Source organism: Oncorhynchus masou, chromosome 17 (genome assembly GCF_036934945.1).
Source record: "Oncorhynchus masou masou isolate Uvic2021 chromosome 17, UVic_Omas_1.1, whole genome shotgun sequence".
NCBI classification, from domain to species: Eukaryota; Metazoa; Chordata; class Actinopteri; order Salmoniformes; family Salmonidae; genus Oncorhynchus; species Oncorhynchus masou.
In genome coordinates this window covers 25,707,950-25,723,079 of record NC_088228.1, presented here as the reverse complement: position 1 = coordinate 25,723,079, position 15,130 = coordinate 25,707,950, and the positions used below count along the sequence as shown (strand labels likewise).

At 43.3% G+C, this 15,130-nt stretch overlaps 1 protein-coding gene across 5 annotated transcripts in view; it reads right to left on the bottom strand.

Annotated features, from left to right (window-relative positions):
* The window catches only part of LOC135558767 (rho GTPase-activating protein 21-like), an 86,778-nt gene that overhangs the window by 8,357 nt on the left and 63,291 nt on the right, over nucleotides 1-15,130 (bottom strand). For all 5 annotated transcript variants that reach the window (XM_064992871.1, XM_064992873.1, XM_064992872.1 and 2 more), the window contains 9 exons: nucleotides 14,668-14,817; nucleotides 13,996-14,098; nucleotides 13,825-13,870; nucleotides 13,164-13,289; nucleotides 12,623-12,922; nucleotides 11,450-11,514; nucleotides 11,177-11,307; nucleotides 10,617-10,759; nucleotides 7,144-7,305 (listed from right to left, as the gene is read on the bottom strand). In XM_064992871.1, the coding sequence (XP_064848943.1) occupies nucleotides 7,144-7,305; nucleotides 10,617-10,759; nucleotides 11,177-11,307; nucleotides 11,450-11,514; nucleotides 12,623-12,922; nucleotides 13,164-13,289; nucleotides 13,825-13,870; nucleotides 13,996-14,098; nucleotides 14,668-14,817 (1,226 nt within the window). The remainder of the gene's footprint in view (nucleotides 1-7,143; nucleotides 7,306-10,616; nucleotides 10,760-11,176; nucleotides 11,308-11,449; nucleotides 11,515-12,622; nucleotides 12,923-13,163; nucleotides 13,290-13,824; nucleotides 13,871-13,995; nucleotides 14,099-14,667; nucleotides 14,818-15,130) is intronic.

The window sequence follows — 15,130 nt, the reverse complement described above, 5'->3', positions numbered from 1 at the left end:
TATATATGTGCAGTTTCTTTTGTTACGTTAAAGCCTTATTCTGAAATGGATTAAGTTGTTGTCCCCCCTCATCAATCTACACACAGTAACCCATAACGACAGAGCAAAAATGTGGGGGAAATACAAAAAACAAACATTTACATAAGTATTCAGACCCTTTACTCAGTACTTTGTTGAAGCACCTTTGGCAGCAATTACATCCTCGAGTCTTCTTGGGTATGACGCTACAAGCATGGCACACCTGTATTTGGGGAGTTTCTCCCATTCTCTCTGCAGATACTCTCAAGCTCTGTCAGGTTGGTGGGGAGCGTTGCTGCATAGCTATTTTCAGGTCTCTCAAGAGATGTTTCATTCAAGTCAGGGCTCTGGCTGGGCCACTCAAGAGCATTCAGGTCCCAAAGTCACCCCTGTGTTGTCTTGGCTATGTGCTTAGGGTCCTTGTCCTGTTTCAAGGTGAACATTCACCAAAGTCTGAGACCCTGAGTGCTCTGGAGAGCTGTAGTCTCCCAGTCCCTGCCCCACCACATGATGCTGCCACCACCATGCTTCACCGTAGGGACGGTGCCAGGTTTCCTGCAGATGTGACGCTTGTGATTCAGGCCAAGGAGTTTAATCTTGGTTTTATCAGACCAGTCTCGTTTCTCATGGTCCTTTAGATGCTTTTTGGGAAAACTCCAAGCGGGTTGTCATGTGCCTTTTCATGAGGAGTGGCTTCCATCTGGCCACTCTACCATAAAGGCCTGATTGTTGGAGTGTTGAAGAGATTGTTGTTCTCTGGAAGGTTCTCACATCTCCACAGAGGAACTCCGGAGCTCTGTCAGAGTGAACATCGGGTTCTTGGTCACTTCCCTGACCAAGGCCCTTCTCCCCCCATTGCTCAGTTTGTCCGGGCAGCCAGCTCGAGGAAGAATCTTCGTGGTTCCAAACTTCTTTATTTTAATAATGATGGAGGACACTGTGTTCTTGGGGTTCTTCAATGCTGCAGACATGTTTTGGTACCCTTCCCAAGATCTGTGCCTCGACACAATCCTGTCTCGGAGCACTACGGACATTTCCTTTGACCTCATGGCTTGGTTTTTATTCTGACATGCACTGTCAACTGTGGGACCGTATTTAGACCGGTGTGTGCCTTTCCAAATCATGTCCAATCAATTGAATTTACTACAGGTGGACTCCAATTAAGATGTATAAACATCAAGGATGATCAATGGAAACAGGATGCACCTGACCTCAATTTCGAGCAACAGGTCTGAATACTTATGCAAATAAGGTATGTGTTTTTATTTGTAATGCATTTGCAAAAATCTCTAAAAACCCGTTTTCGCTTCGTCATTATGGGGTATTGTGTAGATTGATGAGCAAAAAAAAAAGATTGAATCCATTTTAGAATAAGGCTGTAACGTAACAAAATGTGGAAAAAGTCAATGGGTCTGAATATTCAGTATAACCAAAGTAGCAGCAGCATATGTGAAGTGTGAAAGTGTATGTGTGGGTATGTGGGGACTCAATATCCATGTGTGTGTGTGTCAAAATCAAATCAAATGTATTTGTCACATACACATGGTTAGCAGATGTTAATGTGAGTGTACAGAAATGCTTGTGCTTCTAGTTCTGACAATGCAGTAATAACCAACGAGTAATCTAACCTAACAATTCCAAAACAACTACCTTATACACACAAGTGAAAAGGGATAAAAGAATATGTACATAAAGATATATGAATGAGTGATGGTACAGAACGGCATAGGCAAGATACAGTAGATGGTATTGAGTACAGTATATACTTATGAGATGAGTAATGTAGGGTATGTAAACATATAAAAGTGGCATAGTTTAAAGTGGCTAGTGATTCATGTATTACATAGAGATGCAGTAGATTATAGAGTACAGTATATACATATACATACGAGATGAATAATGTAGGGTATGTAAACATTATATTAAGTAGCATTGTTTAAAGTGGCTAGTGATATATTTTACATCAATTCTCATTAAAGTGGCTGGAGTTGAGTCAGTGTGTTGGCAGCAGCCACTCAATGTTAGTGATGGCTGTTTAACAGTCTGATGGATTTGAGATAGAAGCTGTTTTTTACTACCCTCTCCACTACTGTCCCATCGATGTGGATAGGAGGGTGCTCCCTCTGCTGTTTCCTGAAGTCCACAATCATCTCCTTAATTTTGTTGGCGTTGAGTGTGAGGTTATTTTCCTGACACCACACTCCGAGGGCCCTCACCTCCCTGTAGGCCGTCTCGTCGTTGTTGGTAATCAAGCCTACCACTGTCGTGTTGTCCGCAAACTTGATGATTGAGTTGGAGGCGTGCATGGCCACGCAGTCGTGGGTGAACAGGGAGTACAGGAGAGGGCTCAGAACGCACCCTTGTGGGGCCCCAGTGTTGAGGATCAGCGGGGTGGAGATGTTACCTACCCTCACCACCTGGGGGCAGCCCGTCAGGAAGTCCAACACCCAGTTGCACAGGGCGGGGTCGAGACCCAGAGTCTCGAGCTTGATGACGAGCTTGGAGGGTACTATGGTGTTAAATGCTGAGCTGTAGTCGATGAACAGCATTCTCACATAGGTATTCCTCTTGTCCAGATGGGTTTGGGCAGTGTGCAGTGTGGTTGAGATTGCATCGTCTGTGGACCTATTTGGGAGGTAAGCAAATTGGAGTGGGTCTCGGGTGTCAGGTAGGGTAGAGGTGATATGGTCCTTGACTAGTCTCTCAAAGCACTTCACGATGATGGAAGTGAGTGCTACGGGGCGGTAGTCATTTAGCTCAGTTACCTTAGCTTTCTTGGGAACAGGGACAATGGTGGCCCTCTTGAAGCATGTGGGAACAGCAGACTGGGATAAGGATTGATTGAATATGCCCGTAAACACACCAGCCAGCTGGTCTGCGCATGCTCTGAGGACGCGGCTGGAAGTACAAAACAATTAAGATAAATAAATAAATAATATAAAATGGGATCAATGTAAACTGTCCGGATAGCTGTCTGATTAACTGTTCCGGCGCCATTTGATCCCAGACTTCACGCTCCGGTACCGCTTGCAGAGAGAAGTCTGACTTGGGTGGCTGGAGTCCTTGACAATTTGTAGGGCCTTTCTCTGACAACACCTGGTAGGTCCTGGATGGCAGGGAGTTTGGCCCCAATGATGCACTGGGCCGTATACACTACCCTCTGCAGCCCGTTGTGGTCGGATGCCGAGCAGTTGCCATACCAAGCGGTGATGCAGCCAGTCAAGATGCTCTCAATGGTGCAGCAATATAACTTTTTGAAGATCTCAGGGCCCATGCCAAATCTTTTCAGCTTTCTGAGGGGGAAGAAGCATTGTCGTGCCCTCTTCACGACTGTTTGTGTGTTTGGACCATGATAGGTCCTTAGTGATGTGGACACCAAGGAACTTGATGATTTCAACCCACTCCACTACAGTCCCGTTGAGGTGAATGGGGCAGTGTTCGGCTCTCCGTTTCCTGTTGTCTTTGATACATTTTTCTTGCCCACGTTAAGGGAAAGGTTTTTGTCCTGGCATCAGACTGCCAGGTCTCTGAACTCCTCCCTATAACCTTCCACCGACGAGTCGTCTGCAAACTTGATGGTGTTGGACTTGTGCGTGGCACGCAGTCACGGGTGAACAGGAGGGGACTGAGCACGCACCCTTGAGGGGCCCCATGTTGAGAGTCAGCGTAGCGGATGTGTTATTGCCTACCCACACCACCTTGGGTCGGCCCATCAGGAAGTCAAGGATCAAAGGTTGTAGAGGGAGGTATTCAGTAACAGGACCCTTAGCTTAGTGATGAGCTTGGAGGGCACTTTGGTGTTGAACGCTGAGCTGTAGTCATTGAACAACATTCTCACATAGGTGGTCCTTTTGTCCAGGTGGGAAAGGGCAGTGTGATGTAAAATAGAGAATAGAGGTCGACCGATTAAATCGTCATGGCCGATTAATTAGGGCCGATTTAGTTTTTTAGTTTTTTTGGAATAGCATTTTTGGATGCCGATTATGGCTGATTACATTGCAATCCACGAGGAGAGGTGTTATGACCACCTGTTACGCGAGTGCAGCATCAAAAGGACCAGGTGGCTGCAAGGAGCCAAGGTATGTTGCCAGCTAGCATTAAACTTATCTTATAAAAAATCTTAACATAATCACTAGTTAACTACACATGGTTGATGATAGTTCAACTAGCTTGTCCTGCGCGTTGCATATTATCAATGCGATGTCTGTTAATTTATCATCGAATCACAGCCTACTTCAACTTTGCCAAACGGGTGATGATTTAACAAAAGCACATTCGCGAAAAAAGCACAATCGTTGTCTCAACGTACCTAACCATAAACATCAATGCCTTTCTAAAAAAATCAATACACACGTATATATTTTTTAAACATGCATATTTAGTTAAAATAAATTCATGTTAGCAGGCAATATATTAACTACGGAAATTGTGTCACTTCTCTTGCGTTCAGTGCCAGCAGAGTCAGGCTCGTTGCGAACAGTGTGAAGACTATTTCTTCCTAACAAAGACCGTAATTAATTTGCCAGAATTTTACATAATTATGACATAACATTGAAGGTCGTGCAATGTAACAGAAATATTTAGACTTAGGGTTGCCACCCGTTCAATAAAATACGGAACAATTCTGTATTTCACTGAAAGAATAAACATTTTGTTTTCTAAATAACAATTTCCAGATTTGAACATATTAACAACATATTTGCTCATATTTCTATTTCTATGTTTATTATATTATAATTAAGTCTATAATTGATATTTGATAGAGCAGTCTGACTGAGCGGTTGTAGGCAGCAGCAGGCTCGCAAGCATTCATTCAAACAGCACTTTCCTGCGTTTGCCAGCAGCTCTTAGCAATGCTTGAAACACAGCGCTGATTATGACTTCAAGCCTACTGTATCAACTCCCAAGGTTATGCTGGCAATACAATACAAGTGCCTATAAGAACATCCAATAGTCAAAGATATATGAAATACAAATGGTAGAGAGAAATAGTCCTATAATTCCTATAATAACTACAACCTAAAACTTCTTAACTAGGAATATTGAAGACTTATGTTACAAGGAACCACAAGCTTTCATATATTCTCATGTTCTGAGCAAGGAACTTAAACGTTAGCTTTTTTATATGGCACATATTGCACTTTTACTTTCTTCTTTAACACCGTTTTTGCATTATTTAAACCAAATTGAACATGTTTTGTTATTTATTTGAGACTAAATGGATTTGTATGTATTATTATTAAGTTTAAATAAAAAAAGTGTTCATTGTTCATTCAGTATTGTTGTAATTGTCATGATGATTGTGTGCCATGACCAGCCTTTCATGGCTTCAGATGTGAGTCCTACGGGGCAGTAGTCATTTAGACAGGCTACCATGGCACTCTTGGGCACAGGGACTATGGTGGTTTGCTTGAAACTTAGGTATTACAGACTAGGTCAGAGACAGGATTGAAAATGTCAGTGAAGACACTTGCCAGCTGGTAAACACATGCTCAGAGTATGCGTCCTGGTAATCCGTCTGGCCCAGCGATCTTAATTGTTACCCTGCTTAAAAGGCCATACTCTTATGGACTACAGAGAGTGTGGCGATACAGTCATCCGGAACAGCTGGTGCTCTCACGCATGGTTCAGTGTTGCTTGCCTCAAAGCGAGCAAAGGCGGCATTTTGCTAATCTGGTAGGCTCGTGTCACTGGGAAGCTCTTGGCTGTGCTTTCCTTTGAAATCTGTGATTGTTTGCAAAGCCTGCCACATCTGACGAGCTTCAAGAGCGGTTGTAGTAGGATTCGATCTCAGTCCTGTACTGACACTTTGCCTGTTTTTGAATTATTTTACCTTTATTTAACTAGGCAAGTCAGTTAAGAACAAATTTGAGCCTTTAGCTCAGTACGATTGTTGCCTGTAATCCATTGCTTCTGTTTGGGATATTTACTTATAGTCACTATGGGGACAATGTTGTCAATGCACTTATTAATGAAGCTGGTGACGGATGTGAACTCCTCAATGCCATCAGATGAATCCAGTCTGTGCTAGCGAAACAGTCCTGTAGCTTAGCATCCGTTTCATCTGACCACTTCCGCAGTGAGCACGTATTTCCTGTTTGAGTATTTGTTAGTAAGCAGAAATCAGGAAGATAGTGTTATGGTCCGATTTGCCAAATGGAGGGAGAGCTTTGTATGCGTCTGTGTGTGTGTGGAATAAAGGTCATTTGAAGTTGTTTTTACCATCTAGTTGTAAAGGTGGTAGAAATGAGGCAAAACTGATTCGAGTTGTCCTGCATTAAAATGACCGGCCACTAGGAGCGCCGCCCCTGGATGAGCATTTTCTTGTTTGCTTAGCGCCAGCATCGGTTTGTGGTGGTAAATAGAGACCCACGAAAAATAGATTCAAACTCAAAGTGTGTTATGTTAAGGGCAAATTCAATACAACACATTACTGAGTTCCACTCTCCATATTTTTCAAAGCATAGAGGTGGCTACATTATGTTATGGGTATGCTTGTAATAATTAAAGACCAGGGATTTTTTCAGGATCAAAAATAAAAGGAATGGAGCTAAGCACAAGCATAATCCTAGAAGAAAACCTGGTTTAGTCTGCTTTCCACCAGACACTGGGAGATGAATTCACCTTTCCGCAGGACAATAACCTAAAGCACAAGGCCAAATCCACACTTGCGTAATTTACCAAGTAAATGTTCCTGAGTGGCCAATGTACTTGAAAATCTGTGGCAAGAACTGAAAATTATTGTCTAGCAATGATCAGCAACCAATTTGACAGAGCCTGAATAAATGTGAAAATAATAAATGGTCACATGTTGCACAATCCAGGTATGGGAAGCTCTTAAAGACTTACCCAAAAAGACTCACAGGTGTAATCACCGCCAAAGGTGCTTCTACAAAGTAGTCACTTAGGGGTATGAATACTTATGTAAATTAAATATCGGTATTTCATTTCCAATACATTTTCTAAAAACATGTTTTCACTGTCAATATGGGGTAGTGTGTGTAGATGGGTGAGTAAAAAAAATTATATATCAATTTTGAATTCAGGCTGTAACAAAATGTGGAATAAGTCCAGGGGTATGGACACGTTCTGAAGACACTGTATGCATGCGTGTCTGTCACTCACGTCTTCTTGGATGTCGATGTCACTCATCAGTCCTTTACTGTCCAGCTCCTCCTGCATGCTGGAGATGGCAGCGTTGTTTCCCGGTACTCTGTAGATCCCAGTGTACTCTAGCCCTCTTTCCTCTACCAGCTTACAGCACACATCCACGATGAGGGGAACAAACTACACAACACAAACAAAGTCTTTAGCATTATACATATTGTATAAACTAAGAAACAGACATCACTTTCATATACACAAAGCAGAACTTATACCGCACACATCATAGGGAAATTGAACCGCTGCATGTTCAGTGTATAGGTCTGTCCATTAATATGTCATAAAAATCTATAACTTCGTCACTACAAGTTAATACGAGCGTTTCTGCATCTCAACGGTAGAAACGGGACATTTACATTTCCTGGTTCAAGCAAACCATAACATCCAGAATTCATCACGATTTCAGGACGTAGTACCGCCCCTGTCAAGGTGGATCCAGTTTAACCATGTATTATTCTTTGCGTCGACAACAACTGTAAAGTAGTAAAATGTTGGCTAATCACCGACTAGTGTGTATCCTACAGACTAATCTGGCTGAGGATGACCTTGACGCCAGCTTTAGTAGTACAGATCCTGTAGACCCATTGGATGAAAGCTCAACATCATTGGACTCGGAAGAGGAAAATACCACATGGGGCTGGCAAGAGCCAAAGTGTATAGTCTGAGTCCAAGGTCATGGAGCTCGAACTTCTGACACACCAGCTGCCATTGCCAAACACAGGACAAGGTTCACGAGCTGAAACACATTCAGGACCCTGGAACATTCAGCAAACACAACATCCATATTCAGATAGACTGATGTTGTAGTATAATATAGAATGCCTAGTATTCCTAGACACTGTGCTTCTACACCTGCATTGCTTGCTGTTTGGGGTTTTAGGCTGGGTTTCTGTACAGCACTTTGATATATCAGCTGATGTAAGAAGGGCCATATAAAAATATACATATATATATATATATATATTTGATGCAGGGAGCTGGTGTATCATTTCAACTAATTTGTTGGCAAATAAACATATTTATATAAAATAGTAGATGTAGCAAATAAGTAGACATGGCTTGTATTTAAGACTATGTTTATTTGCTCTGGAGATCAAGCTGAGTTTACACAGTAGTATGCAGGTATAAAAATATTCTACTAACGCCTATAATAAATAGTAGAATTCTACTACTTGCATATGGTGCATTGGGGGTGCAGTGATGTGTTCATAGTCACTCCCCACTTAGAGCAACCCCTACCACACCCCCAAAAACAAAAAAACAAATTGGTAGACTACCAAGCTGTATCGTCTGTAAGAGAATGGCAAAAACGCTATTAGACTTTCATGGGCAAATCGTTGTGTACGGTTTGTATTCCTACTGGAGCAGCACGATGGGCCCCTCAGGGGTGTGTCCTAAGTCCCCTCCTGTACTCTCTGTTCACCCACGACTGCGTGGCCAAACACGACTCCAACAGCATCATTAAGTTTGCAGACGACAACAGTGGTAGGCCTGATCACAGACAGCGATGAGACAGCCTATAGGGAGGAGGTCAGAGATCTGGTAGTGTGGTGTCAGGACAACAACCTCTCCCTCAATGTGAGCAAGACAAAGAGGCTGATTGTGGACTACAGGAAAAGGCGAGCCGAACAGGCCCCCATTAACATTGACGGGGCTGTAGTGGAGCGGGTCGAAAGTTAAGTTCCTTGGTGTCCACATCACCAACACACTATCATGGTCCAAACATACCAAGACAATCATGAAGAGGGCATGAAAACATCATTCCCCTCAGGAGACTGAAAAGACTTGGCATGGGCCCCCAAAAAAGTTCTACAGCTGCACCATTAAGAGCATCCTGGCTGGTTGCATCATCGCCTGGTATGGCAACTCCTCGGCATCTGACCGCAAGGTAATACAAAGGGAATTGCATACGGCCCAGTACATCACTGGGGCCAAGCTTCCTGCCATCCAGGACCTATATACTAGGAGGTGTCAGAGAAAGGCCCAAAAAATTGTCACCCAAGTCATAGACTTTTCTCTGCAACCGCATGACAAGCGGTACCGGAGCGCCAAGTCTAGGACCAAAAGGCTCCTCAACAGCTTGTATGCTCAAGCCATAAGACTGCTGAACAATTAGTCAAATGGCCTCCCGGACTATTTACATTGACACTCACAGAAACGTTAGGTAGCTACCTACAACACACAGGTATATTTACTCAAAGACTAATGAGTCAAAGCCAAAGTCATTCCTTTACTCTTCGTTATCACAACATTTATCCCGTTTTGTTCCAAATGAGGTGCACTGAGGCTAGCTAGCTAGTTAACATTAGCTAGCTAGCTATAACACTAGGCTACAGTACTTTTGGGGTATAGCAAACAAAGTTAGCTAACTCAACATGGATTATAGTGGTACTAGCAAGCCTCGTTATGGCTGAATCAATTACAAAGTTACACTGTACTGAACAACACTGCCTCATGTAAAAAGAGAGCTCATATTGCTAGCAAGCTACAGAAAGCAAAATTACTTACTCATTTGGCATTTGCTCTCCTAGTCCAGCTGGACAAGGCTGCCGCCCCCAGTTGATCATGGAGGTTCTGAAGAACATCTCCAGCACCCCTCTATCCATATGTGCGTCAAATCCTTGATGGTCCGTCACACACACGAGCCATGAGGTCTGCAGTGACTCTCTCTAGTAAGAACCGTCTGCGATCTAATTTGTTGCAGCAGAGACATTCCTCTGTCGGCATGGCTGGACGGCAACCGCTTAGGCACCACCGGTCAGAGTCTGACCGAGGCTTCCCATCGCTGCTTGCTGGTCATGCAATTGTTATTGCTGGTGCCTCAACTCCTATTCACTGTATTCTGGCTCAAATTAATAGGGCTGTGTGCCCCTATGTAAAATAACATAAAAAACGGTTTCGCCGTCCAGCACTTCTTGGAATGACAAAATCATCAGAAGCAGCCATCAGATGCAGAACACAATTGGACAAGGAAGTAGGACTCCCGTCAGGCTGTAGTCTTTACAAAGCCGGGGAAAATGAGTCAACCTAGATATCCTGCTATGTTGAGGCAGATAAGAACATTGTTGAAACAAGTCCAATGGCTCTATTGAATAAGGACAACCATTTCTACTCGCAGCTAGCGTGACTGTGCAAATCAGAGAAACAAAGGCCACAATAACTGCTAAAAAATATGACTCCGTTCATTTTTAGATCGGAAAGCAGGCCTCTTGGCGCAAAAAAAAAAAGAGAAGTGCACTATGGTGCATAATTATGTCTGAAGCACCCCTTATGTAGGGAGACTGGAAAAACAACCCAAATAGTGTCTAGAGTAAGTTTCTCTTAAAGATCACACTACTCAACCATCAAGGGGAAATAAAACACATAATTCATTCAACATCATCATTTCCAAGTTTCTCTCACATGTAAACACACACTCCCTCGCTCTCCCTCACCCTGTTGGTCTGTGCAGGTGGGCAGTCATCGAGGCGCACCCCAAAGGTGACCCCAGCAGTGCTCTTCTTCTCAAAGGGTTTCCTCATGATGCCGGGGATGCCCCTCCTCCAGGCAGCCTTATCCCGTGGAGGACTGGATTCATCTGACAGAACACACACAAAGCAGCCATCTGAGTGATAATCCACACCAGATACACACGCAAACCACACTAGCTGCTGGAAGGTCAACAGCTGCTTGTGCGGACAGTCAAAGAAACATTTTCAATACTGTGTTTCTACATGTAATCCTACCCTATTTATTGTCTCCTGTTCTTGTGTGATGTGCAACTTTCCTGTGTAGTATAGCTAGAAACTTCATCATGCCCTGTTTTTCAGCTGTGTGTAAAGGACACAACATGTCTACATGTGGTGAATGTAATCCCTTGCTTTAAAACCAAGATTCATAAATGGTGAAACAGGTCACTGGTCACCCCAGGCACATGACTTATTGTTTTACTTTTGTTTACTAAATTAAGTGTTCATTGTTTCCAGTAACTTCTTTCTTGTAATAATGACCTTACCCCTCTCTCCTGTTTTGGGTGAGTGGGGGCTCTGGCCCTTGCCCTCTCCCTTCACCCCCAGGAGGGTGTGTCTGATACTGAGGGACTGCCGGGAGGTTTTGGGGGAGGGCTCAGTCTTGCTGCTGGGGGCACTGGATCAAACACAAAAAAGGTCATATTATCGTACATTCAATTATACAATATGTGAACGTAAGGACTTGTGCATAAGTGGGTGTAAAATGATGTTGCATTGTGGGTCAAATAAAGATGGTGTGTGTGTGTGTTGCTGCATACCTCATCATGGTGTTGTACTCTCTGATCTTTCTGCTGATCAGGTCCTGGCTGGTTATACCAGCATTCTGAAACATATAATGGACAACAAACTATCAGTTTTCACATAACTGGAACACAAGCTAAGGACAAACAGAATTAATGATTTTGGAAATGAAAAATCATGGATGTTAATTAACCCAAACTTTGTTTAATGGAGCAGTAACCTCACATAACCTTTGGACTAACCTTTGGACTACCAGCACATTCAGATTTCTCAAGTATATGTTGTCTTATCAAATATATATATATATTTTTTTTATAGTTCTAAGTGAATAGGATTTAGTAGTTAACCACACTGAATCCTGTTTGAGCTATTTAGGAAGTCATGGGTTCTCCCCATTAATGAAAGACTCTGTGGGAGACTGAGACCACAGACAAAGACCGAAGGCTAACTGAGAGGGAGCAAACAGCTGAACAAGCAAGCACACTGTTAGCTCATTTCACAGCCAACAGACAAGTTAACATTAAGCCAAGAAAAAAAAACACATTCTTGTTAGGGTCCAGCAGGAGATGTTTGTGTTTTTTTGTATCCTAGTGATCCTACATACAGTAAGCATGAGAAATCAAACATTAAAATGGTTTGATATTATAAATAGGCTCGAGTAGAGATTCTAAAACAGGACAGTGAGTGTCTTATTTGTGGGGTAAACACCAAACGCAACTGAGACAAACTTCATTGCCATAAACCCAAGGAGAAGAATGTTTAACAAAAGCAGGTCTCTCAGCCCAAAAGCTATTGCTTCCACTAGTGACCAAGGACAGTGAGAACGACGAGTGTAAATTAAATAGAAGATGTGTAGCCTGAGCCCTGATGCAGACGAGGCTATTCACAAGTGATGGCTGTAAAAGAGCACACTGGCATTTGACACATCTGCCTTGCAGTTAAGGTAGGACCCGACAAAAATGTGGATAGTAAAATACATTTCTAGCTACTGTATGCAAGTCCCTTTGGATAAAAACATGGGCTTAGCAAAGAATAATCAAATGTGGGATAGACCTATTACTATAAAAATCAAATCACCGTTTATCAGTTGTGTACAGTTTTGCAGATGATATCGCAGGCGCAGCGAAATGCTTATAATCATATGATGAGCTTAGTAACACAGTACTGCAGTGTTGCCAGGCAGAACCCACCTCATCATCCAGATTACTATTCTCCTGGATGACTCGGATCCATGACAGCATGTCATCCCTGCCCTCAGCCTGGAACAGATACTCGCAGTCTGACGTGGTCAGACGCAGCACGTTCTTCCGTTTCGTGTCGCTGTAGGAGATGTCAATCAGGCAGGCCTTGACACTGATTGGCTGTGGGTCGTCGTCGGACTGGGAGTGGGAGGAAGCGTGGGAGACGCCGTCCTTCTTGTCCTTGTAAAGCGTGAGGCCGTGACCTCGCAGCACGGCGTACATCTGCTTCCACGACCTCGAACCCCCACGCTAGAGAAAGAAAGAAAAGAAACGGAGGGAGAGAGAGAGCGAAATGTTGAGTTAAGGACCTGCATGAAGATGTAAAGAGTTAGCACAGTGTGGGCGGGTGTGCGTGATAACCTTTTCACACGATTGTGGATATTTTTGTTTCACATGGTCCTTTCCAGCAACTATGGTGGATACATAACCAGACCAAGTACAGCTCCATGTAATGTTGCAGTTGGACAAGGGTAGAAGTGTGAAAATATACCTTGCTCTTCTCAGTGTTGATCTGCCTGAAGTTGAGCCAGCCTTCTTTAGAAGAGTCACTGAATACATCTGAAGAGGAGTCCCTTCTGGAACCGGAGTCATCAGATGACTTGTGTCCATCCAGAGCCTACACACACACACACACACACACACACACACACACACACACACACACACACACACACACACACACCAGGAAGAGAGCCTGTGGTCTTAAAGAAAATAGCTCAAATCCCCAGGGAGTCCTTTTCTACTGGTATTTGGGGAGCATCAAAGCCTGACTGACTAGTGTAACAAAATCACACAGACAGGTGAGTTCATTATGGCTGAAGAAATCAAGATGATTCAGGCAAAGCCAGGAAACCATACAACACATCCTGTCAATGTGATTAGGAAACCTTTCAAAAGCACGGGGAAAGTACAGACTGTTTTCAAACCAGTTGCATAAAAGTAGCAGCATGTCCCACCGTTAGGCACTGATTAGGGATAGATATTACCAGCTTTTTGCCCACATATGTTGGGTAGCCATTATACTGGCTGTATAAACACAGCCAACATGGCTTAGTTAAACCTTTATAGAACTGCTATAACCCATTTAAAGTTGTTATAAAGATAACCAACATGTTGTGGTTAATAAAGCCTGTATTGAGCGGTTTCCTCACCTTCCTCAGGCCTCTCAGACTGGGCATGTGTTTACTGTTTGACCGGCTAGAGACAGAGGAGAAGGGAGACAAATAACTGATATTAGGAGGATGAACCAAAACCATTGGAGAACAGTATCAAGTAGAAAATGAGACCAAATTCCACATCTCCAAATTTAAAAAGGGACTCACCCTCTGCCTTCCTCTCTGTAGTTATCCAGACCCTCGTCGCAGGATTTGGACCGCTCTTGTTTGGTCTCGGCATCAGAATCCAGAATAGCATTTCTGAGAGACTCTTGAGACCGGGACAAACAACGACAGTGTTTTTTAGAGCGTGTCGACAGAGTGATGTGGCATAGCTGAGTGTTATTGGTGAGGTTCAGTGGTTGTGTTCTCTGAGGTAGCTTTAGGGCTCAATATCACAGGGCAGAAATTTGTGTTAATATCAAATGCAGAGCCAATTATACTCTGAAGTGATTTAGCACTGATGGAGGAGACATCCTAGCTGCTTTCAAGCCTGTATAAAGAACTGGGTCAATGTCATGCTTCCTCAGAAAACTCCAGCACCGAGTTCTGTCACATCTATTATGTAGCACATCTATTATGTGGCAGAAACATCAAGACAGTAACAACGCAATGGATGCGGCTGAAATGACACTGTAGTATTCCCTATATAGCGCACTACTTTCGACCAGGGCCTATGGAGATTGGGGACCTGGTCAACAGTAGTGCACTGCATACGTAGTGTTTCAGACGCCACCGATGACTAAAACAACAACGCCATTGACAACACAGCAACTGACAGTACTGTATTTGCACCTTAACCGTGACAACCAGGAGCCCCGCCCCCAGAGTGCCTCTTACCTTGGTCATGTGACAGCTGTCGGCGCATGAGAGGGTACGGGGAGGAGCTTGGGCTCGGGGGGGCTGTAGTTATGGCTGGAGCGACAGATATCACGGCAGAAGCAGGAATGGACGTGGCCTCATGGTCAACACTAGGGCTAGCCGGCTCATCTGCAACAACACAAGCTTAGGTATTACATGATGGATGAATATATGTTATGAAGCACTTCATTACATTTACATTTTACATTTAAGTCATTTAGCAGACGCTCTTATCCAGAGCGACTTACAAATTATACATATATATATATACATACACATATACACATACATACACATATATATATATTAGTCATCATGTTCCTCCATCTCACCATGATCTTCCTCATCATCACAATGGATAAAATGTACCTAAACTTCTGATTATGATGCAACAATTTTGTTTAAAACAATAATTCAGCTACCTGAGATACTCCAGTTACAT